The 27962-nt window shown below is 36.9% G+C and overlaps 1 protein-coding gene across 1 annotated transcript; it reads left to right on the top strand.

The window, feature by feature from the left end:
* Nucleotides 1–380: 380 nt before the first annotated feature.
* LOC116731098 (carcinoembryonic antigen-related cell adhesion molecule 5-like) lies at nucleotides 381–24344 on the top strand. The gene is made up of 10 exons (XM_032580606.1): nucleotides 381–516; nucleotides 703–1020; nucleotides 2977–3158; nucleotides 3313–3451; nucleotides 5274–5552; nucleotides 7125–7403; nucleotides 7488–7748; nucleotides 8999–9110; nucleotides 18646–18680; nucleotides 21079–24344. Exons 1-9 carry the CDS (start codon nucleotides 468–470, stop codon nucleotides 18662–18664), a joined length of 1638 nt encoding a protein of 545 aa, XP_032436497.1. The 5' UTR covers nucleotides 381–467; the 3' UTR covers nucleotides 18665–18680; nucleotides 21079–24344.
* Nucleotides 24345–27962: the final 3618 nt, after the last annotated feature.

Here is a 27962-nt window from a genome sequence, read left to right as displayed (position 1 = left end):
GCATTTTTCTATATGCATTATGTGTTTGTGTGAAACAACCAGAAGATCATCATTAATCTTTTAACAATATTTTTAACGTATTACATTTCAGCCTGGATAATTATTACTAATATTTTATATGACATGATGGTATTACACCAGAACAAATTCAAAGAAAAGGACAGAAACGTATGAAATAAATTTTAAAATGAGAGAAAAAAATAGAAATTAAAAAATGGCTTATGAAATTTTATCTGCGGTTAGTTGAGACTTCGTCATTCAGACTCATTTATCTGAAATATAACTCAACGTTGCTGACGCTATAAATAAAACTCGCTTCTTATCGAAAAGTCGCAGGAAGTGACTCCTACTTGTCTTACTCATGCTCTTGTGTCCACACCTCGCTGGGTGTGTCCTTGTAAAAGCAGCAGGTACATCGAGGTTTCGCTCCTGTGTCTCTCTGCTGGGAAGACTTGAAACCGTCCAGGATGGATCTGATCGCCTTTTCGTTTCTTTTGCTCCTCTCTGTTAAGTTCGGTGAGTCTTAAGTTTCTTTTTATTTAAATTCTTGATACAGTCTGTATTTTAAGGCCTATTTTTAAAGTATCCGACTATTTATGTTTTCGCTCTGTCCTTCATGTCTGTTATTGGGTGTACTTTAACTATATGAATGAAAAACGACTGCTTCATTTATTAGATTGCTTTGCTTTTGCTTACACGCAGGGTGTTCTGCTGGAGACAACGTTCTACCCGACGGTCCTCTGGATGCACTTTTGGGGAAAGATTTGACAATAAATCTCCTGCGTCCAACAGAAAAGGGAGACATTATAACCTGGAATTACAAGGGTTCTGCATCAATTGGTACTGTGAGAGATGGTACTGCTTCAATTAAAGACCCATATAAAGGCAGAGCTTCCATTAACACCACCGACGGGTCCCTGACTCTGAAGTCCCTAAAATCAGTGGACAGCGGAGATTATAATGTAGTTATAATCGGGACTACAGATACTATTCCCGCAGAGGTTAAAATCCGAGTTCTGGGTGAGTCATTATTGCTTTATTATTGTCTGCTTAGTCTCTCTTATAGCTTTAGCATATATATTTGATATATATATATATATTTCTTTTCTGACTTTTTAAATGCAGGAATATGTTTGAAATAATGTAGCCAGTGTCTGCTATAGTCTCTCTTGTAGCTTAAGCGTAAAACTCCTCCGTAAAGAGTTATTTTGTTTGTGTGTTTGTTTGTTTTTCTATATTGTCATATCTTTAACATGTTACGTGTTACTGCGCGTCCGAAAAAGTAACTGTCACACATAACAGGCTACTGAGAAAAAATAACCCTCCGCCAGCAGAAACTCAGGTACATCCGTGGCGACGCCTCGTATTTCGTACCAGCCACTTTACTAGGACTATGTTCCGAGGCTGGGGAAAACACGTCTGTTCAGACCTGTTTTATTTCACGGTTTATACACTGTTAGGGTTTATAAATTTGTTAGAAGTGCATATGAGAAAAATCATGAAATTTGCTGGAAAAGTCACGAGTCCCACACACCAGGAGACACCAGGGCGTGGCTCCTAGTGCTATACTTTGCAGTTGGTATTTGTGCTTGTTTGCTGTTTCATAGGATCTAGCTTGAATAGTTTTACCCTTTGTTTTCCTTCCTTTTTGGCGTGACCCCCTTTTCAGTGCTGTTTTGAAGCCCAGAGCCCATTTGACTAATGGTGTCCTACTTTTACCACATTTGTAGGTCCACTTCCTGTATTTCTGTTCTCGATTTATCCCGAAGGAATAAGGCTATCATGTTGATTTACATCATAGTCTTCCTGGCTCTTTTAGATAGACCAGCTTAGCAAACCAGTTTCCCACCAAAAATCGTGTAAATTCTTCAAAAAAACAAACATGAAGTTGTCGGGCATTTTGGAAAAGAATCAGTTCTTCTGGTTAGCACTCCTTATATACAGATTTCCACAGATTTGTTGCTATTATTAAGAATGGTTAGAAAGTCTTGGTACAAATTCTGCCTTTACAGCAGTATCATAGTCTCAGACCAAAAATCCAATGTCAAGACGACTGTTTCTTGAAATAAATGCAATTGAAGCAACTTCCAGTTTTCTGTTGATCAGAATGTCTAAGGACTTACAATCAGTAATGTCTTTCTTGTTTGTAAATATAGCATGGATCAAAAACCCATTTCTTAAAGTCATTATGCATGAAGCATAATTTAGGATTAAATTAAATTAGATGAAGTTTATCTGATTCCCTGGTGGCTTTCCTTCTGGAGGAGTGGCTTCTTAACAGTTACAGACTTATCCATGAGAGAGTTTGCCTCTGTATTCTTTAAGCAAAGCCATTGTTGGCATTCAAATATTTTTAAAATTTAAGTTCAGTTTTCGTTCCAGTTGGTGTCATTTCTTTCAGCGTTACAGCATATCCATAAATTAGTGTAAGAGTCAGTTGAAAAGTTCTTACAGTTCAGATTCAGATGTGGTTGCCTCTCCTTTATGTTCTCTCACACCCAGTGTTGCCTAACCTGCTGATTGCAAGTAGTACAGTCATTGTTGGAACTCCTGGATTATCGGTAACCAGTTAAACAGGTCTAATGGTTGCAGTACTTCATCCATTTTCATTCACTGTATTGATATGTTGATTTCAGCTCACAAATAAATGTTGAAGAGGACTCAGTCCCGGGTGTGTGCATTATTGACTCTTTGCTTGTCATTATAGTCAGATTTCATCTACAAAAGAACATATTTCTTAAGATCTTTGTGGAAGTGCCTTTCATATGACACATATCCTGTTAAGATTTCAACAAAGTTCAATCAAATACAGTTAAATTTCATAAAACATAGATTTGACATTGTGAAATAAATTTCCCAAGACTTGAATACAACATCTGATTGATGTTGAGAAATGTGGTTGAGATTTATGAATTCTAAATTTGACTCTGAAAACATGCTAGTGATGGAAATCTTCTTGTGTATTTTTCTCTGCAGAGCCTGTGACTGACGTCATGATCAAATCAAACCTTCCTGAAGTCATTGAGTACAACAGCACAGTGGAGCTCACCTGCTCTTGTAAAGGATCTATTGAGAGCTTCACCTGGACCAATGACAGCAAAATCATTGAACCTGATGGCAAACGATTTACTGTGAAATCGTCAGTGATGTCAGACACGGTGAAATTAGTTCATATGCATTTTGACATTAAGAATTTATAATTCGATTAATAGTAGATATGCAAATGCAAAGTTTTCATACACCGAGTATAAGCTTTTAAACTAAACTGGTTGTTTAAATTTGTGAATTAAATTTTCTCTTTTTTCTCTTTAGATTGAAATACCGGGAAAATATTCTAGTAAGCTGACTATCACAGATGTCCAGAGGTATGACCTGGTTGGCCCAATTGTCTGCACAGCAGCAAACTCACTGCAAAAAGAGAGCAGCGCCAAATTCAACCTCACAGTCTACTGTAAGTTATTCACCTACACTTCACAGTAATGTCTTCTTAAGCAGCCTTAAAGGCTGAACTGATATTCTTAGAAAAAAATAAAAGAATTGGATAGAGAGATTGCATTAAACTTCACAGAAAATATGATGATTACAAGCTAATTTTATTCCAGCTGCAACATTTATATCTTGGATACAAGCTTAGCATAAGAAATGTCTTGAGCAAACTTTTCTGGTTGATAAATTCCAGTTATCTCTGAGGTCTGGCCTGCTAGCTTCAATTTAGACTAAATGGGAATTTGTTTTCTTAAGGACTGTAATATACAAAAAAAGATACATTTGTAAAATCCAATATAAAATGAAGGAATTACAATAATGTTCTAATTCCTCAATTATAGTGCTTTCAGAATATTATGGCAAGTGTAAGGGAGTGGGCTATGACTACTTATTTGCCTTGCTGGATTGGCATGTTCTCTTGTTTTTCCCATTCTGACGACTGGCTAAAAGTAATTGGCATTATTTTCACCTTAGGGAAAATGGAAGACACTTTTTGACTATGTTGTGGAATTATATTTTTCCAGTTGAAACAGTGAAGTAAAAGTAATTTGAAGGCTTTATTTTTGGATGCATGTCAAACTTGCAGCTCATATCAGTCATGGCGGTTAGACAGATATCGGTATTCTCTATTCATTTCAGTCAGTTTTCATTGTTTGCCAGGTTACACTTGACTGAATGAGCTCCACACCTGTTTGACAACAAAAGGTCACCGAGAGCAAGTGGCCATTTGTCATAAATAGTTAATCTACATGGGTTTCTTCTTCCAAGTCATGCCAACATATGAGGATGTACATCATGTCTGGAGTTATTCCTGTAAAAGAATTAAATCCTGTTCCAATTCCAACAAAAAAAACTTAACTTAGCAGCTTTGTAGCAATATAAACTACTGCATTTGAAACTGCTGGGCATGTTTGCAAGGCGCTCCCTTTCAGCCTACCCTCTAAGGCCAAAACCACATTGTGTACACAGCAGCCTACACCTCCACTCCTTCAGCATGAATAACCTGAAAGGCAGACAAACCACACCAACCACAGCTTTATCCTGTTATTAATTAATCAAGAGCTTACCGCTACAGTTCAGGAGGGCTCAGAAGGGACAGGTCAAGTTGGATAAGGAAAGCAAAGAATCTGATCATCTGCTCATAAAATCACATTGAAAATTTCATTTTTGTAACTTGTAGCTGCAGAATCACCCTGAAAGAGACTGTTTTGTGAACTCGTAGTTGTACAGTTGTGTAAGAAACAGTAGAAGCAGTTTCACAACCCTCCGTTCCCCAAAACAAGTAAAACTAAGACTACACATAATCCAAAAAACAAACATACATGTTTCTTCCATTATCACTGCAAAAACTCAAAATCTTACCAAGTAATTTTGGTCTAGTTTCTAGTTCAAATATTTTACTATATGTGAAATAAGATAAACGTACTTTAAAGTAACTTTTCAGCAAGATATAGATGAAGCTTATTTTAAGTAAATAATTCCTTAATATTGATGAAAAATTACTTGTTCTATTGGCAGACAAATTAACTTATAACATGCGAAAAAAGACTTAAGTTAAATAATCTGCTAGTACTTTTTCATCTATACTTACTAAAAACAAGCTTCTGTATCTTGCTAAAAGGTTACTTGTAAGTTAGTTTTGTCTTATTTCCAGTTTGCGAACATATCTGCAGTAGAAATTAGACAAAAAAATACTTGGTAAGATTTTGTGTTTTTGCAGTGCATATATTATTTGCAGACAAACAATCTTATATGTTTAGATTTTATTATGTGTATTTGTTCCACAGATGGACCCGAGGATGTCACCATTAAGACCTCTGCACCACTGAAATTTGTCCCGTCCAATTCGAATTTCAACCTGACATGTTCGGCCTCCTCCAAACCCGCTGCCACTTTCACCTGGTTTTACGAAACAAAGCAGATACAGGCCACTGGTCCAGTCCTCACCCTGAAAGTCATTGAGGAGCAGGGGTTTGGGCATACATTGGGCAACTACAAGTGTGTAGCTCAAAATGACAAGACCAAACGATCGGTTCCGTCTACTGCTGTTCAGTTCTCCGTGATGGGTGAGTATTGACTAGAAAATACCCAATGTTAGTTAAATCAGGTACTGTGTTATGCTAATGGCCATCACATTTAGATCTGGAATAGTTGACCAAGTATTTTCTTTTAAAATAGCAGTCTGACTATCATTTGACTGAACTTAATAAAAATGATAAATGAGTTTATATAGTTATTATTATTATTATTATTAACAACATTACCTTAAGAGAAAAAATGGTTTGAATTGACCATTAAGCCAGCAATGTAACTCAAATGAGACCTTATCAATATCTTTAAATTAGAGGTAGAATATGCATACTTATTTTTCTTTTAAATAGAATCAGTAAAAGATGGGAAGTAAGGGAATGATAATTTGATAATTTATTGTTTGCTAAAAACAAATAGTTCATATCAGTGTTTATTCCACAGACAAACAAAACTAAAGTCTCAGATTTGTGACACACCTTAGAAGAACCAGACTGTTAAATTAACACCTACAAGCAAACCTTCTGTGCTTTCAGGGACACCCAACAAACAGACTGTAGCTTGATATTTTGTGTCACAAGCAGTTTCTGTAATTTGTAGCCAAACATTATTTTATATTTTGCTTTCTGTCATGCCTGTTGTTTCCTGCTGATAACAAACCATTTCTGCGTGCAAAGCTGCTGGATTGGATGGTCTTACATTATGCCTGAAGGAGTTATTTTTGTTTTTGTTTGTGAGAAATGTGACAGTTGGATCCAATATGAAACCGGCTTCACCTTTTGTTTTGGTGACTCATGTCATCTTTGGCATGTTGAAACAGCATTAAATTATGAATTCTCCAGCATTACAGCTCAAACCTAGCTGTAATGCAACCTAGCAAGCAGTGATGGACTTCTGGAGTCCATCACGCTTCAAGTTAGGAAGTGAACATTTGCACCTCAAAATGAAAAAGTTCTTTCTAAGCCTGAAAACTAGTTGTGCCACCTTTGGCAGAAACATTTGCAATGAATGAGTTTTTTTATTTTGCTATAGAGAAATTTTTGTTAACTCTTAATTTTAGAGTAGTTTTAATTCAGCCCTCTAGCATGACCAGCCTGTTTGAGACAATCACAAAGTATCTTAATGAATTATTACTTTATTTTATTTCAGAAACCGTGTAGTTTTCCTTTTTTGAGACATTCAGAGGTTAACTGGCAATTGTGCCTCAGATTATTTTCTTGCTTTCTTGATTATTTTCTTTGCACATGCAAAGTTAGTTAGAGCTTAAGGACACATACTGAATGTATGAATTAATGGTTTCATTAGTTGATGCAAGTTGTTCATTCCCTAAATCAACAAGTCAGTCTGAAAGACACTACCACCAGCATGCATAACAGTCGAAATGGTGGCCTTTTTCTGAAATGCAGTGTTGGTATCTTTATGTGAAGTGTTTCCTATTCATTACTTTCTCACTTATTCAGGATTTTTGATTTCAGTAAATTATACTTCCACATTATAAAATTAGGAAAAGGTCAAATAAGACAACAATAATGACATGATACCTAAAGTTATTTGAACTGACTTAAAAACAGCAAGAGTGATGGCTTCCTTCTTTCCATTTATGCTCACAGAGGCCATTTCTGGTATTAAATTAAGTGGTCCAAAAGGTATCCTCATCGCTGACAACAGCAGCGCCAAGCTCAGCTGCCAGGCAACACAAGGCAACGTGACGGATAGAGTCTGGTTGAAGGATGGTAAACCCCTTTCCCCCGACTCCCATGTCAAATTCTCCAACGATAGTAGCTCAATAAGTATCGAAGTGCTGAAGAAAGAGGACAATGGAGAATACATATGTCAGCTCAGCAACTCTGTCAGCTCAAAAGAAGCTAACTTCACAATGGTGGTCGTCTGTAAGTGTTTGCTAAAGCATTTATTGCATTTTGTTGATTCAGTGATGACAGTTTCATGTTAAATCTTTACCTCACTTTATTCAGATGGTCCTGAATCACCAGTGGTGAAGGGAGACAAAGAAGTGCAGTTGAAGACACGTGTGGAGCTCACCTGTTCTGTCTCGTCTGTCCCTCCTGCCAAAATTATTTGGAAGCTAAATGGGACAGTGATCCCTGGTGAAACAAAAGATACGTTGATCTACAATAACATAGAGTATAAGCACTCAGGAACATACACATGTGAGGCAAGCAATGAACTCACTGGGAAGTCCACCAACTCCCCCTCTCTCTCTGTCACTGTTAAAGGTAAGATTGTTCTGTCACTATATTAGTGTTACATCAGGAGTGCCAGGTGCAGAACACAACTGTAGATGAAATCAGTAGCACATATTTTTGATGTTTTAGCATTTCAAATGTTGTATCATTTAACCCCCTAAATGTTTTGTTAATAACCTGCCAGAAAAACCAGAAACCTGTTGCTATTGGAACACTTAGCTACAATATTGGTTTGTCTGACATCATAGAGAGTAAGGGCAACCTGACTCAATGGTTGTCCTGTACTTGACAGAGTTTCATCATTCTCACCTTCAAAAATTACATGTCCATGGCAGAATAATGTGCCTTATTTGGAGTAGTATTTCCACCACATTCCTGGGTATAGAAAAGTTAAAGCCAAACCTAGCAAGCAGTACACACTTGGTAAATTACTCATCTACTGGAATACCTTTACTTTTAGGACTTTGGTATGTATTACATTATTAATAATACATTATAATTATTAGAAATATTATAGTACATTACATAATACATTGTTATGTATTACATAAGAAGCATTTGAGACATTTTATAGCGTAAATTCCAAAAAACTTCTCATGTATTGCGAAACACCAAAGCTGCAAGCTAGAGAGGGACTGACTTAATCATAATCATATTTACAAATATAGACCCCCTGCATGTTATTGTTTACATAAGGAAATTTTGCGCAAGCGGACAAAGCTGGAGGGCAAATCAATTGCCACCATAAAAATAATTTTGCAAACAAACCACAGTAATTACAGGATACCCTTTATGTCTTCTGTTTTGCAACATTCAAAGACATTTAAACCAATGCTACAAATAAAAATAAATTGGACAAATAGTAAATAAGTAAATTCTTCAGAATCAAAACAGAAACATGTCACTCAACCACCTTAAATAATAATTCACAGTACTTAACGGTGTTAACTGATTTGAGTCAGAGCATGTAGTGAAAAGAAAATCTTAAAAATCGTGATTTCCTTAGAAATTAGAATTTAATTTAGTTATGCCTTTCTGTAGAATACATTTCAACTTATATAATATCAATTGTTGAAATGATCAGCATTAGAGATAATTTCCCATACAAAATTTATGTGTTCCTGCAAAACTATCTCATGTGATCAGAGAGATACACCTTACTTCATCTTTCTGGTTCAAGCTGTATTTCATCAACCCCAAAAGGTCACAAGTCTTATCAATGTGCAAAACATCTTTGTGATTACTGAGGTTTTAATCGTTGTTGTGTGATGTTTTTCTAGAAAACATAGACGAAGGTCTCTCAGACGGAGCTATTGCCGGAATCGTCATTGGATGCCTTGTCGCAGTTGGAGCCGCCATCGCCTTGTTCTTCTACTGCAGAGGGAAAGTACCGTAAGTACTCTTTGTCTTTGTACAGCAAGTTTTTATGCAGATTTGATGATGATTTGGTGAAGAAGAGAAAACCAGAGGAATTGCCTAAGAGATGAACTGATGTTCATGTGTGAAAATACCACAAATCCAAGTTCATTGTTATTGTTGTGCTTCTTGTACTTTCAGGACTTCTGTTTGAAATTTCTCATAATCAGAATCCAGGCTCAATGTATTTCTCTTTTAGTTCATGCAAAAGGTCAAAGATAGGATATAGGTCAAGTTCTTTGACAGAAAATGGTTTAAAGGTTAGTTTGTTGTGTACAAGAGAACTGATTGACATTTTGGGAAAAATGGTTTAACAGAACCTCGTTTTAAATATCTGTGAGCTTATTCTTGTCAGATCTAAGGACCAGTTGAAACCAGAATTAATTCAGTCACATGCATCAACACACTTAAAAGCAATGAAAGAGTGAATTGTTTTGAGTCCTGACTGCGTTTCGCTCTGCTATTGTCTCTATAACTTACTGTCCACTGAATACAAGAGAAAGCTGTTGTTGTGTCTTTTGCTTCCGATGAATGATACATTGTTTTAGTACACTGCTTCTTGAAGTGTCTGTAACATCTCTCTTTGTTTCTGTTTTTCCAATATTTCGACCACTTTGTGACCTTCTAGGAAATTCTGGACATTCCTCTTGCTTTGGTGCCTTGCAACATGTCAGGATGATGTACAAACACATCCAAATTATGCAGTTGCTAAACTCTTACAGCACTGAATTCCTTTTGTTGCATGAAAATATTTCACCCCTGAATCCAATCCTTGCACCTACAAAAAATATGGGCAGACAGACCAAATCATTACTACAAATTTACAAAGAGAAGAGCAGGCCCAGCTGTCGAAATATGCTTTTAATTGTTCTTTTTAAATATGGCATGATTAGCACTAGATAGAATAATCGTATGGCTTATAAGTATTTGTAGTTCCCTTCGGTGGAAGTCAACAAGTGTTGTGTTCCTAGTAGAACTGGGCCAGTATGACATTCTCATGGTGTGATAACATAAATTGTAATTGCATTTACAAAAATGGCAGTACTCCATTACCTTATGATTCATACAGCCACAGAAGATTCTGGTCACTCCCAAACTTCCACGGATATCTCACTGAAAAAATATTTAAACCATCGGAACAGTATATATTGTTCCGATTAATCACAGACTTAAGCAACAAATTGAGACCGTTCCTTCACACCCACCTGTCACATTCTCTACATATAAGTAACCTTGAAACACATCCTTTGGTGTTTCATCATACTGTACCACAACAGAAACCGCCATCCTGAAACAAACGAGTGAGTCAGTGAGAGATATTCACATTCCTCACTTCAGAAGCTAGAGGAAAAGAGTTTACACACAGCTGAGCTTTCAAAGTAAAACAATAAAAAACATACTTACATAAATTTTATTAGTAGTTTCATTTTATCACCTTCCTAAATGAATGGCATAATTCTTTTTTTTTGTTGCCAAAATTACATTTGGAAAAAAAATTACTTAGACATTTACTTTAGGAAGTGACAATTTGTAGTGGCCAATAAAAGTCAAATCAGAAAATTAGCTTATTAAATTCATTGCCTATAATGGCAAACCAATAATAGTCTCCTTAAAAAAATTTGAACTGCTGCTTGCAAAATTCAACAAGCATAATTTGTGCGAGGGTACGACCAATAGCCATCCAACCAGTACTTCTACTTTTGTTCCAAAGAAATACACTAAGAAAAAGGAATGAAACCGTCACTTATACTTTCAGTTAAAGTGAGACTATTTTTGCAGCACAAGGAAATCCACAGATGCAGGAGAATTGTTTTAGTCATCATGGAATTACTTACACAAAGTGTAAGAAGTACTTTCAGCCTCTACCTTCAGGTTATTAAAAGATCCTTTATAACTGAAGAAACTGTTCGTCATTGAGGGTGTGAGACCATGGTCTTTAGGTAGACCTTTCCCTCCTTCCTTGGCCTTTAACAAATCTCCTGTCAGGATTATCTGATGCTACGGAGGTCACTGGGTCACAGGTTCAGAGGTAGTGGGAGATGTTCTTATTTAGAGGAACTCCAAAGACCCTGAGGCCTTGAAGGTATTCACTTGTCAGTCTTGCCATTGGGTTGTCTTCATCAAATGTCAATGCCGTTTATGTTAAGGGGCAATTGATTTGCATGGAGCAAGATAAACTGCTCAATGGAGTTGTGCCTGGTAGGAAGAATCCAAGTCATAAATTTGTCTCAGCCTTCTCCTTAAAGGTTCTGGATACACTGTGTGTGAAATCACTCCACACTCTCTAAGATTAAATACTTATATTTTTCTTCAAATGAGATTATGAGTTTGGTTGCTGTCTGAGTTTCCCACTGTTCCTCTCAGGATTTTTGTACATAGGTTTGCTTTGAGGGATTTGATTTGATCACTGGTAGAGTTTTTTAAATCTAATCCTGAAAAGCTTCTCTGCACTGGGGCAGATCTACCTTGCAATTTGGTAACAAACCATGTGATACAGGAGTGAAACTCAAACACTGCTGAGTGGCCCTTTAATCTTACAATTCAGTCTTTAAGTCCATGCTGCAGATGCTTTGGTCAAATATGACATTTGAGAACTTTTTTGTGTAGGTGGAAGGTAATGCAGCTTAAGAGTGTTGTCAAAGAGGAGAAGAGAGAAGTGAGAAAGAAACTAAGTTAATTGTTTCATTCGACCTTCTCAGACATGCCAAACACTGCCAAAAGTGGCAACAACCAAAGTGCAGACAGAAGATGATAGACTGTGCCATAACCTGTACGGGCAGTTAGTTCAGCGCAAATATGCCAGCTCAGCAATAAACATGTTGCTGCGAAGAAGAATGCCCTTATTTCTTATTAAAGTCTTGAAATGTGAATGATTTCTGGTATAAAATGTTAAAAGCTGACTCCTTAGGCTTATCTCAACATTTCTTGGATGACACTGCCTATCAACTGCAGTGTTATTTTCTTAATACACTTGCACAGTCTAGGCTCTTAAAGTACCAAAAGGTAGTAGTATTGTGTAATACCCGGCATAGTTACAGTGTCTCAATCAAAAGAAGTAGTTTTGGGATTTAGTGGAACAGGAGATTTGCATCATGGATGTGCAGCCGAAAAATATGTAGAAACTACCTATTTGCACAGTGCTCTCATGTCAGTATGAACTCAAAATGTCTAAGGAATGCTTCCAAAACCTTGTCCAACGTATGCCACAATGAGCTAAAGCAGATCTCAAGCTAAAAGGGGATCCAAACTGTCACTAGCAGGATGTATTTGATAAAGTGGCTCCTTAGGCTTAAGGAGTCAGTTGACCTCAGACCTTCAGTCTGAGGTCAATTTTCCTGGTACTTGAATGTTTTGTGCTGGTTTTGTGTTTTGTGCTTGAGGGGAAAACAAACATAAAGGATGAACAATAGACTAAAGCCTAGAAGGCCATATCTGAATGTCTTCAAAAGTCAAAATAAAGATAAAAATCCCTGATTATCAATGAGTCTTAAAAGGATTCTGAATGACAAAAAAAAGGATGTAGATTAAACTGCAGGTGCACACTGATAACATACAAAGAGACACTGCCTCAACTTGTGCAACGCAATAAAACCACCCATATGAAACATTGTGCAAACTGTTTTGTGCATAGACATACGTACAATTATGCCCATATTTTTCAGGCATTTAGTTATATTTTAGAAAGGGTTAGATTAGCAGCTCCCTTATATGTATTTACAGTTAAGCAAACAACCTACTGACAAAACAGTGATGATAAAAAATAGCCACTCACTACCACCCATGACTACTATAAAAATATGTAATTTTTACAAACACTTTTTCCTGCAACAATGACTTTATGAGAAGGGCATTTATTGATGCTAAGTTGTAAGTAATACAACCATGCACAATTTCCATGGAGAATGATTTTTTTCTTAGATAGACCTTAATCTCATGGTTTCTGTAAAGCTACTTTTTTGTGAAAACTTGCAAAGCACATTAGTGTAGATCAGTGCAGTTCAGTCAAGAGAAACAGAGACCAAATGTTTTGTTTGCTTAGGAACCAAGGTACAACAACAAAGATCTTGATAATGTTAGATTATGATGTGATAATGCAACTTTAGTCAATGGCAGGGGTTTGGAGACACACCCTGTTATATGTCACAGCTCCAGAGGCACAACAGAAACTGAAATCCCAAAGAAATGCGGAAACAGACAAGCCAGTGGCAGAGTTTCATATCTACAATGAGTAGAAGTGTTTGCGGCCGTTGAAAGTTGAAACTTTTTGCCAGTTTTTTACCACCAAGTGGAAAATCTGTTGTCAGGACAACTATTAATTGTGTACTCCACAAATCTGGCCCATATCGAGTAGTGGCAAGAAGAAAACCAGAGTTGAAAGTTAAAAAGTCCTGTTTCAAGTTGTTAGCAAAATATTTGGAGGAAACAGCAAACATGTTGAAGAAGGTTCTCTGGCCAGAGACTTGGATTGGATGTTTTGTCTTCCATAACAAACACTAGGTATGATGGAAAACTTACGCAGCAGATCACCTTGAACAAACCACCCCTGCTGTAAGACATGGTGGTGGCAGCATCATGTTGTGGGGACGCTTTTCTACAGTAGGGAGATGTCTGAGTTAATATGAGGATTGATGGAGCTAAACACAGAATAATCCTTGGAGATGTCAAAAGACATTAGTCCTGGCTGAAGGTTCGCTTTTCCACAGGAGTTAGAGAGGGTATTCAAGCACATAGGAAACAGTTGACAACCAAACCCCAGTACTCAAATAAAATGCTGCATGAATAAGGAGAACTGGCAAAGACTCACATCTAAAGAACTGACTTCATATGAGAATATAGGACATTAGTTTGTAGTTTAGCAACATGGATCCACTGTAAAAGGTTAACAAACCGAGAAACTTTTCGCATCATATTCATTTAACCTCCGCCTGTTTTCACAGGCATAGAAGTGAGAAACAAAACTCACAGGGAAGTCGCAAGCAAATGTGATGTCAGTTTTGCTCCAAGCTAAAGTGCCCACTATCCCCACATGCTTCCTCTTGTAACTGGCCCTTTCTTTAAGGATTAGCTCCATCTGGTGTTGTGCAAACACAATCTGAGTGCATTCCTGCTTTTCCTCAAGTGTCACTCACATTCAGCATTCAGCCCAGTAATGGAGAGGCGTATGGAGAAACAGCTTGGCGAGCCATGCAGAATTTAGAGGAAATGAATACAACTCCTCACCGCCTGGCAACTGTGACACGCAAATTCAAATTTGAATTACAAAGTGAATAATCAAATATCAACATGTGACAGAAATAGTTGATTTACCAGCAGCTTACATATTTAAGGAAAATGTTTGATTTCTACATAATATAATTTTGGAATAATATTTATAGTTCTAGATTCACCAAGTATTTGGTAACATCCCTGTAATTGTATTATTATGGTGTCTTCCTGCTACCTCTGATATAGTTGTACAGTTGAGTAAATATAAGAAAAATAATTCCTATCCTTTGAATCTATGCCATAAAATACCTCGAGAGTGGTTAAACCAGTGACTATGACCCTAAAGACTTTTTCAGTTAGACTGTTGAAAGTATTTGTTTGCTTGTCGCTGGAGGCATATCCTTCAGCTGCTAGCTCAGACATTGTTGTCAGATTTTTATCTATTGAGTGGCTCACATCACAAAGTGCACTTGTTTTTATGCACATACAAGCTTTGAAGTTCATTTTCAAACTTACAGACACAATTGCTAAAAATGTATGTCAAAATTTTGTGCAGTTATTATATACTGCTTTAGGGTGCAAGTATTGGTTACAATGACTAAACTTCTCAGGTTCTCATAGACCTGTTTGACAAACTGAACCTATTCGGCAACACGGTGGCCTCCTTTTCTTTTCTGAGATTCTCCTTTCTTTAGCAGAAAGAAAAGGGTTCTGTGTTCAACTAGCTTAACCTGTCCCATGTGCACTCATTCACAAAATGCTTTTTTTCCATACAGCTTTATGATGCTGCATTCAGATAAAAAAAAAAAAGCTGCCTGGTGGGAAATCCCACATACCCATCATCCATCAGTCATAATTGCAAGTTGGATATCGAGCTCCATGCTTCCCACCTAAAACTTGTTCCTACAGTGAGGTTGTCTTTTTGTTCTGAGAAATAGTCACAAGCATCTGATTTTGTTTGTTTTAATAGAGTTGAGAACAAAAACATTAAATTTTTAACATGCAAAGCATGTCGGCGCTGTTGTTGGTCTTACAATAACAATTTTAGGGGGAACATTTTTTACTTTGCATATTTGCAAGAAGCAAGTTGTAACATTACTGTGTCATTGGATCTACTTTAATTTTGCTATCACTGAATGATTTACTTCCTGAAACATCTGTTTTAACTGTCGAAGCTGCAGTGTGATTCGATTATAGTTTGACTTTATGTCTACAAGTAATATATTATAGAAACCTTTGACCTCAGTTTCACTCTCAAGTCTGATTCCGACAGCTTACTTTACCTGCTTTTAGTTTTATGAGTCACATTTTTGATAGGGTATCTTTTAAAACAGCTTCTTGGCTTTACAGGTGTACCAAAGAGTCGTTGGTGTTGTTTTTTGCTCTTAGTAGAGCCAGGCTTACATTTTGAAACTATTGCAGGAATGTTGTTGTCATGTCTGAACTCGTTCTCCAGAGCTCACCTGTGTCGCTGCTCTTTAATGCATCTGCTAGTGTCGTTTTGATCTTCTTTCATCTCTTGACCAAGTCATAGTGGCCACATCCTTTTCCTCATTACCACAAACATTCCTTTGGCTATCTTTGTTACTTCCGCTATTTAAAACAATTGAATGTGCTGCCATGATGTTTAGTTGTGCTGCTTTCTGTGAGTGGCTTTGTTTCTCAAGTGTGAGCGGTTTTCTGGAGTCATGTAGCTTCTTTAGGGACAGAAAATCAAGCAACGATTTAACATTTAAAACAATTAACAGGCCCAAAACCTCAAATAAGAAAGAAAAATAAATGCTATAGTGAGATTAGGTTGACTCTTTAGGGAACTGATGATTTATCAGTAAAGTATGCATAACACTTGAATGAAATACTTGCATAATATCTGTTATTTCCTCTTTTTTCTATATTTATTAAGTTTATGATTTATTAAGTGATGGAACAAGTATAAATTCTTAGCATTTCAGAAATAGATAGAGTATAGGCTCAACCCTTACAATCATCCAAGTACAGTTTGTAAGGAACTTTTTATTCCAGCTGTTCAGAATGTTTTCATTTAAGTTGCAGTTCAGGACAAATTATGAGTTTAAGGTTTATTCCACCTTAAACTAGAATGGGAATATACTCTATTGTCCCTCACTGAGAAAATTCTTTAATTCAACTTTCTTAAACGTTCTTGTTTGTTTTTGTTGCCTAAGGTTTTAGAGACCCTATGACACACTTACTACATGTTTTTCCAGTAACTTCTTCCGTTGTTTCGCTTCGTCTGAACTCTGTTGTTTTGTCTGGTTCTGCTCAGCAGCAGGGATAATGTAGCACAGTTTCAGTGATAAGGTAGTGACTCACCTGCAAGGTATTTGTAGGGCCGGTTATTTACTTTCACAATGGCTCTCCGTGGCGGCTTTTTGCACCTTTATGGTCACTTAGTTACTATAATAAAGGGTAAATTAATAAATGATGGGTGGGAGTTAAACAGGCAGAGATTAGAATGAAGTGCAGATTGCATTGGTAAACTTATTTGACAGTTTCTGCTTTTCTTTTATTCAATCAGATTGTAGATCTGACGCTATCACCAGTGTTTTAGCAGCTGTCAGTGATAACACTGAAGTACCCTGCAGAAATGTTGAAACCACTAATGAACATTCAGCATGCAACACAGTTAAACATTTGGAGAAAAGTGTTTTGGAGTGATTGGCCCTATGCCCCAGACATCTCTGAAATTCATATGATTGCTGTCATTCTTTTTGTCGGAAACTGTTACTTCTGTAGATAAAACTGCAACAAATAAATGTAATTAGTCACAATGGTTATCAGATATTGTGAACATTGGTACAGCTGAAATTTTTTTGTTTATTGTTAATTGAGCTTTAATCAGCAAAAATGTCCCTTATAAAGAAATGTGCAGAACGAGTTCAGCAACAATTTTTTGTTACAACCAGATAAACAGATTTTTGTTGTTGTTGTTTTTTACATTTGCAGCATACTAAGTATATATCAATGCAAAGGCAATTCTTTCTCTACTTTCTTAAAGGGGATATTTTGAGGTCATTATCAGAGATGTTCCTTTTTGCTCTCATAGTGCAAAGAGTTTGGAGAAAATGAACAAAATCCTCAGTGCGGGAGGAGGCTTAAAGGATGGGTGTTTAAGATATTTAAAACAAATGAAAATACAAAATACCTGGGATGGACTGGCGACCCGTCCAGGATGTACTCCGCCTCTCGCCTGAAACGTTCGCTGGAGATAGACACCAGCAGCCCTCCCAACCCCACTAGGGACAAGGGTGTGCAGAAAATGGACGGATGGATGGAAAATGCAAGATATTTATACATGTGGGATAAGACCCTAAAATAGCAGCTAAATAAACCTTTGCAGGAGGCTATTTATGCAGCCAAACACTGTCTCTGTCACTAAAGTTATGTTAATCAAAACTGCTGGATGTACCAGTTTGTCTGATCAGTCATTCATCAGTTCACTGGATAAATTTCCCTGGGAAATCTCAACAGCTTTTTCTATATTTGCCTGGATGAAAACCATTGATACAGTTAAACAAGTGACAGCCTGTCTCAAAATCTAAAAGTTAGCTCCGCTCCTAAAGCAGTCTGAGTCGCAGCTCATCCGGCGGTCTGATGCAGCTTTAGTACATATGTGTTGTTCAGCTTAGAAAAGAGCCATGGATTTGTTTTTCTTTTATTGCTAAAATGTTTAACTGGCTGTTAGCCATATACCATGCTGGCTACTTTTAACATTTTCTATAAACTCGCAGAAATGTGATATGGCTAAAAGTCACTTTAAAAAATCAGAATTATTCCTCTAAGAGTACTTTCTGCTAAATACGAGATGAGCTGTTTTAGTAACGAGAATACCAATATTTAAGTTAGTTTAACCCAGAATTAATTTATGTACAAACTTTTTAAAACTTCACAGACATGATTTGGTTTTAATGCAAATGAATGAATTTTTACAAATGACCTCCAACCTAAATTTATTTTATAGTTTCGAGTGCTAATATATTTTTTAAGAATTTGTATTTGATCCAAGACGATGCTATTTTCAGAATGTCTCAAAGAGATAACAATCATCCCAAAAATATGAGATACCAATCATCCCAAAAGTATGTCGAGGAAATAATGTCTTTTTTTTAGTTGCTGTTTGATCTTGATTTTGAACCAAGTGAATCCTGTAGGCATTATGTTTGGTCCACCTGAAAATATTTGTATCTTTTCAGCTGAAATTAAGATTGTAAAAGAAAGAATCTGCAGTCTTGCAGTTTTGCAAACAGTTTCTGTCAGAGGTAAACACTGTTTGTGTTGTGTTTTTCAGAGTGTCGTCACCATACTAAAGACGTCCATCTGCTGGTAAGTCACTGATAACTGTGTTTACTGTATACTTAAAGACATTCTTAGTTTGAGGTTGAGCAACACCCATTTTGAACTTATGTTCAACAATTACACATTCCCAAAATTCAATCTAAAGTGCAAATTTTGATAGAGGTAGTGTAACAATCTCACTTTACAGTTGGCCTCATGATTAAATGCCAATATTAATAAATAATCACAAGCCTCCCCCCATGCTTATCTTTGCACAAATGTCGCCTGTGTTTTTCTGTTTGTTATCTGGGTTTGATGATGTCAGTATGAAACCAGTATAGTTGCTACCAAGGCTGTCTCCACTTTTCTTATGCAGCCTCGGGTGTCTCTGGTTGCAGTAGGAAGGTGGTCACTGTGCTTGAGGCTTTGAAACAAGACCACGTCTGAGCCCTGCAGCTTTCCTTTTAAAGCTTCTGTGTGCAGCGTCGGTGCTGTTTACTGAAAACCGTTTGATCTGCCAACACAAGACCACAGATAAGAATAAAGCCAAGCCAACCACCAGCTGCCAAATTCTCTTAAGAAAAAGTCTTCTGAAGCAAACATCTGTGGTCTTTCTGGTTTTTTTTAGGGCAGCTTAAAAAAAAAAAAAAAAAATTCAAAATTGTATTATATCCAATGTGTTTGTGTTATTTATTTTTTTTGCAGTCTATCAGCTTTCTCATCAAATAAATTAGCAATATTTTAAAGACTTTTCACAGTAAGCGAATGTTTGTGATGGTGCCTCACTTTTTTGATTGCTAACATACTACACACAAAGATTAGCCTGATAGTAAATATAAATATTTTACTAAACATATTTTTGACCGAACACACACAGCCAGTTTTCCATAAACTCTCCTCATGCTTCTGGTGTTTTCATCCAGCGGCTTTTGCTAAAGTGCTATGCTAATGCTAACATGTTTTGATACAGATTCACTGATAATTTGGCTCAAAACATATTTCAGTGAAGCTCCAGTTAATTGTATGTGGGCAAAAAACAGGAAAAAGTATTTTCACCAACAACGTGTGGTAATTCTTGAAGAGTAGTTTTTCAGCTGTGCTCCTCCGTTTCATTTATTGTTTGGGTAGTGAAGCATGCAGCTCAGGTCACCCGACACAAAGGAGCTACAGCAGCAATTATAGTCTCTCTGTCACAGTGTGATGTCATAGTTGTTGTTCTTTAAAATTCAATTTAGTGAGATATTTCCATGGTCTAAAGTATAGTTTTGCAAACAGTGAAGATAAAAACAGGCTGATTTTTAAAACGTAGCTCCTCCATTTGCCGTCTCAGATCTTAAGAGTAGACCAATAATCCTTATTCATAGTTAAATTTTGTCTGGACAAAAAAAACACACCTTTGTAATTAGGGAATCCTGAACTTGGCAATTTATCACAACATTTTTGTGATCTTTATTGCAATAACAATAAAAGTAACAAGCACATTTGACTTTATATTAGAGTTTTGTCATTGGATACATTCAGAGCCTCACAAACTCAAATTCTCCTCAAATAAATTAAACTTAATCATTATCAGACAGCCTAATTGATGGGTGCCAGGGTTCAGTCTGAGAGCTGATGTCCTGCAGCTTTATGCATCTCTTCTCCAACACACCTGAATCAAATGAATGACTTGTCACCAGGCCTCTGTAGAGCCGAACAACTGAATGCTGAATTGTTTTGATTCAGGTGCGTTGGAACAGGAAGGCATCTAAAACTCGCAGGCTTGTTGATGAATGGAGTCGGGCACCCTGACATAATTCACACATTACATTAACCAGTTTAATGACTTACACCATTTGTATCTTCAGTTATGTCGATGTTGTATCACAGCTTATATTACTTCTATCATGAACCAAGAGTGAATTTCATCATTTTTGATAAATGCAATAATTGCCCATCCCTACCTGGGATCAGATCATGAAATCCCTGGTTGTAGTGCCAGACAGGCTAATGGATTGTCTTTATTGGAACAATATAGACATTAAGTACAGACGGTTCTTTACAAGACAGGTTTTCTTCAACTAATTCTAAACCTTAAGCTTAAGCTTCACTAAACGGTAATACTAAACTAATACCAGTTTTGACATACTATTACCCACTTCATGCTTCAAGCCATTTTTAAACAAAAGTTTCTGTTTGCTGTCCTGCTGTGAAAATGCTGATGAGGAAGTAGCATTTGTCCCTAGGTTGTATTTCTGTTTCATTTGCAAAGCACACATGCAGAATATTTTCAGGAATTACCTGCAGTTCTACTCCTATTAATAGTTACTCTGACATCATCCTGAAGAAATTTATGCTGTGATTAAATGTCTGTTATAGTTTGCTCAGCTATCAAAGATGACTAAAGCTGAAGAACTGATCTGCTCTACTTTTGTAACACTGACTCCTCTCCTCTGCTTTTGTTTAGGTTTGAAATGTCTACCGTTTGGTTTCCCATGATCCTCTATGCATCTGGGAGGAGCGGTTGGGTGGATCCAGCTCGTCCAACCAGCTTCTTCATTATGCCTCTCTCTTTCCCCCTCTCTCTGGCAGACAAGGATTATGGAAGTCTAGTTTTACTGGAATACTAGATTATGCTAAGCTTTGGATTGCAAACCTCCTAATTTTACTGCAACTATCTTCAATTTCATTTTTATTTTTCGTTAATAAGCTGCTCCACTTCTCTGGGTCAGTTGCTTTTTTGACTCCCTTTACTACAACATGTTACCAAACCTCGTCGCTTAGCTTCTCACTTCCTTCCTGCTTTGTTTTTTTTGTTGTTTTTTTTTTCCTGGGGAGGAAACAGACATTTCTGCCGTGGAGATGTTTCTTTGACTAAAGCTAAAGAACTGATGACTGCGATGAGTGACTGTCTTTATCCTGCTGGAAACCTGAGGAGAACACACACCTACACACGCACATACACCGAGATAATACCTAAAGAAATGTGATGCATACATGCATGGGTGATCAAAACCATGGAGGCCACAGGGGCAGAATCTGGGGTGGTCTGGTTAAATAAAGTAGTAGAAATATATATGATTTATGTCACCGTCGGTTCCACCTATGTAGAGTTACGCAGATAAGAGCCAAGCACAGCAGAGGGTTTTCAGGATAAACATCTTTCTCAGAGCGTTCATCTGTAATGCCTCAGTTTGTTTGGTGCTCACCAAAGCATAAGAAGTTTTCTGCCACACCTGCTGAGTCAACTTTTTTTTTTATTTATCCTAAACTGAGGTCAAACCTGTCAGCATCTCTTCCTCAACCTGACAGCTTCGCTCAATCACTTTTCTGTAAAAATGAGCAAAGCTGTAACATTTACTGAATTTATCCTGTCTCTTTTATACTAGCAGACCGCCATGATCTTTTAAAATAATAAATGTATAATATTTATTGATTGAAATCCTTAAAATTCTACTATGTAAAATTAAAAAAAACAATCAGAAAAAGCTCATATTTCACATAAATATGCTCAGCTGGTAAAACTAAGCCAGTCTAACAGAAGCAACACATGTAACTGCTTTCTAACTCTTTTCAAAGTTGCTAAGTATTTAGTCTGATGTTTAAAAAAAGCCTCAAAAGGAAGATATCTGTAATACACGTCATGCCACGTTTTGTATCTAATGTATCAGAACCAATATGTCTTTTTATTTGATCGGATGAAGATGAGCATTTATGCAGCTTTAGGTGGTTAAACAATTTAACCATCTTAGGTTTTTTTGCCACCTCTTTTACCTTTTTTAATCTGACTCTGCAAAGTTGAGTTTCTTCAAACAAGTGTTACTCTGTAATCTTAGCTGGCTCCCTCGATTCCTCTCAGCTATCCGTCCTGTACCTTTATATGTTGTTCTCTGAAGCTTAGGATCCACCCTCCCAGTTTGACTCATCCTGTCATCTTAGGAAGAACAGACAGAGGAGGAGGGAAAGGTTAAAGATGGCAGAGACAGGACTCAGCATGCAGAGCCACTTCAGTCAGGTTAGGAGGAAGGCAGGAAGAAAAAGCGAGCGGGAAAGTGTTTTAGCCCTCAAATTCCTTAAAGACTGGAGGGAAAGTTTGATGAGCTGTCACTATGCTGCTCTTTTTTTCTAACCACAACTGTAAAGAAGTTGCTTTAAACTAAATTATGGCTTTTAGAGACTTTGTGGAACTAGTTTTAATTTGAAAAGGCATCTGAAAAGCACATCTGTGGTATTTTGAAGTTCAGCATTTAGCTGTTTCTTCCTGAGTATTTTGTCCGCATCCTTTTTTTAAAAAATAGAAAAATCTTTGTGTGGTTCATAGTTATGTGTGACCTCAGACTTCAACCTGCACTGAGTAAAACAAGTATTTATTTTGCTGAGTTTTAGAAGAAAAAACAACCTTTAGAATCACTGGAGCTGAAGATCACAGCCTGTAAGCAGATCACACACACAGAAACTCTTTATCTGTTTGAGTTGTAGGTGAAGAACATAAATGATTCCAGGTCAGTTTGCCCCTTCATCAATTCGTACCCCTGTTTTGGATTCATGCTTTGTCATTTTGTTCACATTTCTGTAATTTATTTAAATTTGTCAATAAATATTTAATCTAGGCAATAAATTAGTCATGGAAAACCTCAAATCTTGGAAACCTGATACCAGGACTATAATTAGGAGGATGTGGGTCCCTCGTCAGGCATGTTGCTGCAATTTACACTAGATAAATAGTTAAGTATAAATTGCCTTCAGTGTTTTTAGATCTTTGCGTTATAGTTTTTTTAAAACAACCTGTGTGTATGTAATTGTTAGATATTTCTTGCAACATTTCTAGAAATATCTTCTTCCACACAAAATGATGTAACTATGCCTGTAGGTTAAATAGGAAACAAAATAAAACAAAAACTAAACTGTTTTCTTGCCCAAGTTCTCAAAACAGGTGTAAATCCTCTGAAATCCAGGTACGAATTGATGTATGGTTGGTACAAAGCATCCTGTGGCACGAGGTTCCTGCACAAGGTACCACCACTCAAACTGAGTATTGATAAGTTTAAAACAAATGTGTTGAGTTTACAGTAGACTATAATGCAGAGAATGTATTAATAACAACATGTAAATATGACATTTTTTGCCCTAAACGAGACCTGTTCATATGTTTTAAACTGCATGAAACTGCCCTTGTTGTATATAGGAGATGTTGTATTCACTGTACACAGATTTTGACTTGTTTTTTTTTTTGGATTATATATACTATGGGGAAAATAATTTTAATTTCTTGTTACTATATTTTTCAGAGATGTTGTGTTATCTTTTAAGTTTATGTACAAACATAAAAAGCCATAAAGCCCTTGAAAATATTTTCCTAACTTTGATTTGTTTCACCTTTTTTATTTGTAGTTTTTTTATGGGGAAAATTATGCTTCTATTTTAAATGGTGTAAAAAAAGGGAAACAACCAATCAGAGTAGATGTGTGTCTTCAAACCATCCAATCACAGCGTTCGCCTGTATGAGCGTGGCAGTGATCGACAGTTGAAGGAGTGGCCGGATCTCATCTGTCTTGCCTGAAACATATTTTGACACACTCGCTCACAAATGGAAACACTGACAAGAATTTGTCTCAACAAGTTATTTGCAATGAGTCGTTCCACTCTGCTAATAGAAAAAAACAATCTTTTGCTTTTTTGACTTAAACTGACAAATCAAAGTTAATAAAAATGGCTATATTGACTAAGAGTGCACATTTGTTCAGGTGTTTTGTTTCTTTTGGCTTTTCAGTTCTCAGGAAAATTCAAATCTTCTGAAAAACAGAATTTTGAATGTCTATAAACTATTATAAAAATGGCAAAAATCAATGTTTAAATATGTCTTTATGTGTGTATTGAAACTACATAGCATCTCAATGTCACCTTTAAATATGAAAACCAAAATTCAATAATTTCTCAAAAATGTTACCCGTATTTGAGTGCACCTGTGGGGGTCACTAAATGATAGCAGTGGACACAATGTTTTCACTGAAAAAAAAACAAAAAATCGGAAAACAAAGCATCAAGTAGCTTTGTTACTTGATGCAAAGTATAAGTAACAAATTGCAGTGCCTGATTACTGCAGTTTGAGCGCTGCTTTAATTAGAGCAGTTTAATTAGATCAGTGCCCAAACTGCAATTAAAAAGTGGAAAATGAGGGATTTCTGTTGAAACGCTGTGAAATCTGAAGCAGTTGAACAAAACAGTGTGAACATTGTTTTGCTTTGCTAAACTGCTGCAATAGACTAAACTAGTTTTTTCTGCTAAAATTGTTATCATAATAAGCTTCTCATCTGTGTTACACCAACCTTAATTTAACAGGTAGGATCAAAAATTATGCAAACTAAACAGAAAAGCTCCTGTGTGTGGTTACTCTCTTAATGGACAACAGCAAAATCTCCAGAAGAGTTTAAAAGTGAAAGAAACCATTTCAAAGTAGTTTTAAGAAATGTTAGTAAAACCTCTCACTGTCCTATTTATCAGACAGACCTTGTTAGTAGCAGGTTTGCATATCAACATGAAGTTATCTTGCAGTTGTTGCACATTATCTTTTGCACATCCATGATGTGAAGCTCAGGTTTCACCACACCCCAAAGCTGCTTTATTAGATTTAGGTCTAATAACTGTGAAGGGCATTAGAGTACAATGAATTATTTGGCCTGTGCAAGAAACCAATTTTTAAGATTTTAGCTAAGAGACTTCATTCTGCATGGAAGCAGCGATTGGAATATGGGTACACTGTGATTATTAAAGGATGATTACTGTCAGCAACAATTACTGTCAGGGGGGACTAACAGAGCTCTCCAGTTCAGCAACACCTGCAGTTGTGCTCATAATTTGCATACTTATCACAACTTCTTTGGTCTCATATGTGCACAAGCTGACACAAAAGGCTACGAAAGGTAACCATCCTCACCTGTGATCTGTCTGCTTGTAATCAGTGCGTATAAATAAACGGTCAGTGAGTTCCTGGACTCCTGACAGACCCTTGTGTTATTCATCCATTGCTGACTCTTTTGTTTTTAAGTCATGGGGAAAACAAAGGAATCGTCTTAGGATCTGCAAGAAAAGGTAACTGAACTATTTAAAACAGGTAAGGGACATAAAAAATGTTTCCCAAGTAACTGGCAATGGTCAGCAGAGCCCAAACTAATTAAAAACCAAACAATGACCAGGTAGAATAAGAAAAATATTACCAATCACTGCCAGTAAAATTATTTGGATGTAACAAATAAAACTACACATAACAGAACTTTTTTTGGCCATAACCACAAATGTTACATTTGGAGAGAAGTCAACATGGCTTTTGATGAAAGGTGCACCATTCATACTATGAAACATTGCGATAGATAAGCGATCCATAACCATGGATCAGCAAAGTCTGAGATACAAGGAACCCAGAAACCTGTTCAAAAGTAATGGCAGGATGAAGGCAGCATGTTATCAGAAAATGCTGCTCATAAGCTGTGCCTGGTAACTGGATGTTCCAACCCAAAACACAAGGCCAAGTTGACCTGTCAGACCTGCAGCAAATCAAGGTTCTGGAGTGGCCATCTTAATTTCCTGACCTCAAAATCATTGAGCCACTGTAGTTCATGTGAGACCACCCAGGATTTTACAGGGACTGAAGGCTTTTTGCCAAGATTGTGCAGCTCAGAGAAAATAAAAAACCTCATTCACAACTACTACAAAAGACTCCAAGCTGTCATGGCTGTTAAAGGGGGGGATACATGATATTAACCGGTTTATGCATTGGTGATGCAACTGATGAGAAGAACTCCTCAGTCTCATCCAAACAATTTAGATATTAATGATCTGATGTTCAGAATAACATCAACTGCCTGGCAGAGAAAACCGTATTGATAACTATGCCATCATCCGGATTTATACTAATTACAGAATTAAGAAATGTCCGTCATCAATTTGGGTTGTGGAGGCAGCACCTTGAGCAGCGGCCCAAACTGCCATCTGCCTACTCACTTGGGCTGACTCCTCTGAGGGAATTAGATGCTTAAACCAGAACTAACTAAGATTAACCAGGAGGACAAAAAAAGATTGTGTGTTAGCATCCTTATTTCTGTTTGTGGAGATAGTTTCGCAATCTCAGAAAGTATTTTAGAATCACTACATCAGATCAGAGACTCCCAATCCTGGTCGTCAGTGCCCACTGTCCTGCATGTTTCAGATGTTTGCCACTTTGCTCAGCGTTGGCTTAAATTAATGGGTGATTAACAAGTTTCTGCAGCAACTGGACGCATGCATAGGAGGTAATGCAATCATTTGAATCAGCTGCAGGACAGTGGAACCGCTGCGTCGGATGCTGCAAAGGTTACTCTGACGTTTTCTTCCAATAAGTAAATCAATTTCTATATTTTAGTTAAACTAGTTCAACTAGTACTGCAGCAGAGATAATGCCAAAGATAATCTCTTAGTGTAGTCAGTAGTGGTTACACCGAGGAGTGACTTCCTCTTCTAGATCACAGAAGAGCCATTTAGTGTGTGTGGGTGTGTGTGGGCGTGTGTGTGTGTGTGGGGAGGCTGTTTTGCTTTTAAAATTCTGCACTGACTCCACCTACTCAGCGTACTGGTCAAATGGTGCAGAGCAACTCCCTTGTGACTTTCCAGGTATTTGTTCTACAACAAATGTAATTGTAGCATTCATCCCAAACTTTCAAACTAACTCTCAAGATATTAAGTAGCAGAGTATTTTTAGTAAACCCTCAGAAGAAATTAAGTGGCTGGAAAGCGAGTGTTTTCTGGTTTTGTGTTCCCGCCTAACACCTAATACAGTCAGTTCATGTTTTTCTCTTGGTGCAGTAAAGCCAGTATGACTGACAGGACTGGACATGCCTGGCAGACTTTACTCAGGAATGTGTGATACATTGATCACTGCAGGAAATGAGGCAAAGACTGTAGAGTGGAAACGCAACAACATAAAAAACACTGCCTCATCAACTCCTCCTCCTCTTCATTTTGAGCTTCTAGTAACTAGAATGCCTGACTATAACTACACACTTAGTCACACGAGATTTATGGAAATAACATTTCAAGATCACAGGAGTTGAGAGTGGCAGCACAAAAACCTGCCTTATATGCATATATAGAAGGATGCATATAAACTAAACCAATGTCTGTACAAGAGCTACAATCCTGAAACAGTAAATTTAAAATGTGGGAAAGCCCTGAAGGGCTTGTGTGAAATGATCTTGTGTGTGATTTCTTTTTTTTCTTCCTGGAGTGTTTGATCAATCTGAAATTTCAAGCACAATGTCAAAAGGCATCATTCTGGATCAACTATTGATCATTTATACTATGACAAACTGCTTTGATGAA

This window comes from Xiphophorus hellerii, chromosome 13 (genome assembly GCF_003331165.1).
Source record: "Xiphophorus hellerii strain 12219 chromosome 13, Xiphophorus_hellerii-4.1, whole genome shotgun sequence".
NCBI classification, from domain to species: Eukaryota; Metazoa; Chordata; class Actinopteri; order Cyprinodontiformes; family Poeciliidae; genus Xiphophorus; species Xiphophorus hellerii.
This window is presented reverse-complemented; position numbering and strand designations above follow the sequence as displayed.

Coding starts and splice junctions, on each gene's coding strand:
- LOC116731098 (XM_032580606.1), top strand. CDS start 468: ATGGATCTGATCGCCTTTTCGTTTCTTTTGCTCCTCTCTGTTAAGTTC. Junction 3,452..5,273: donor ATTCAACCTCACAGTCTACT/GTAAGTTATTCA, acceptor TTTGTTCCACAG/ATGGACCCGAGGATGTCACC. Junction 7,749..8,998: donor TCTCTCTGTCACTGTTAAAG/GTAAGATTGTTC, acceptor ATGTTTTTCTAG/AAAACATAGACGAAGGTCTC.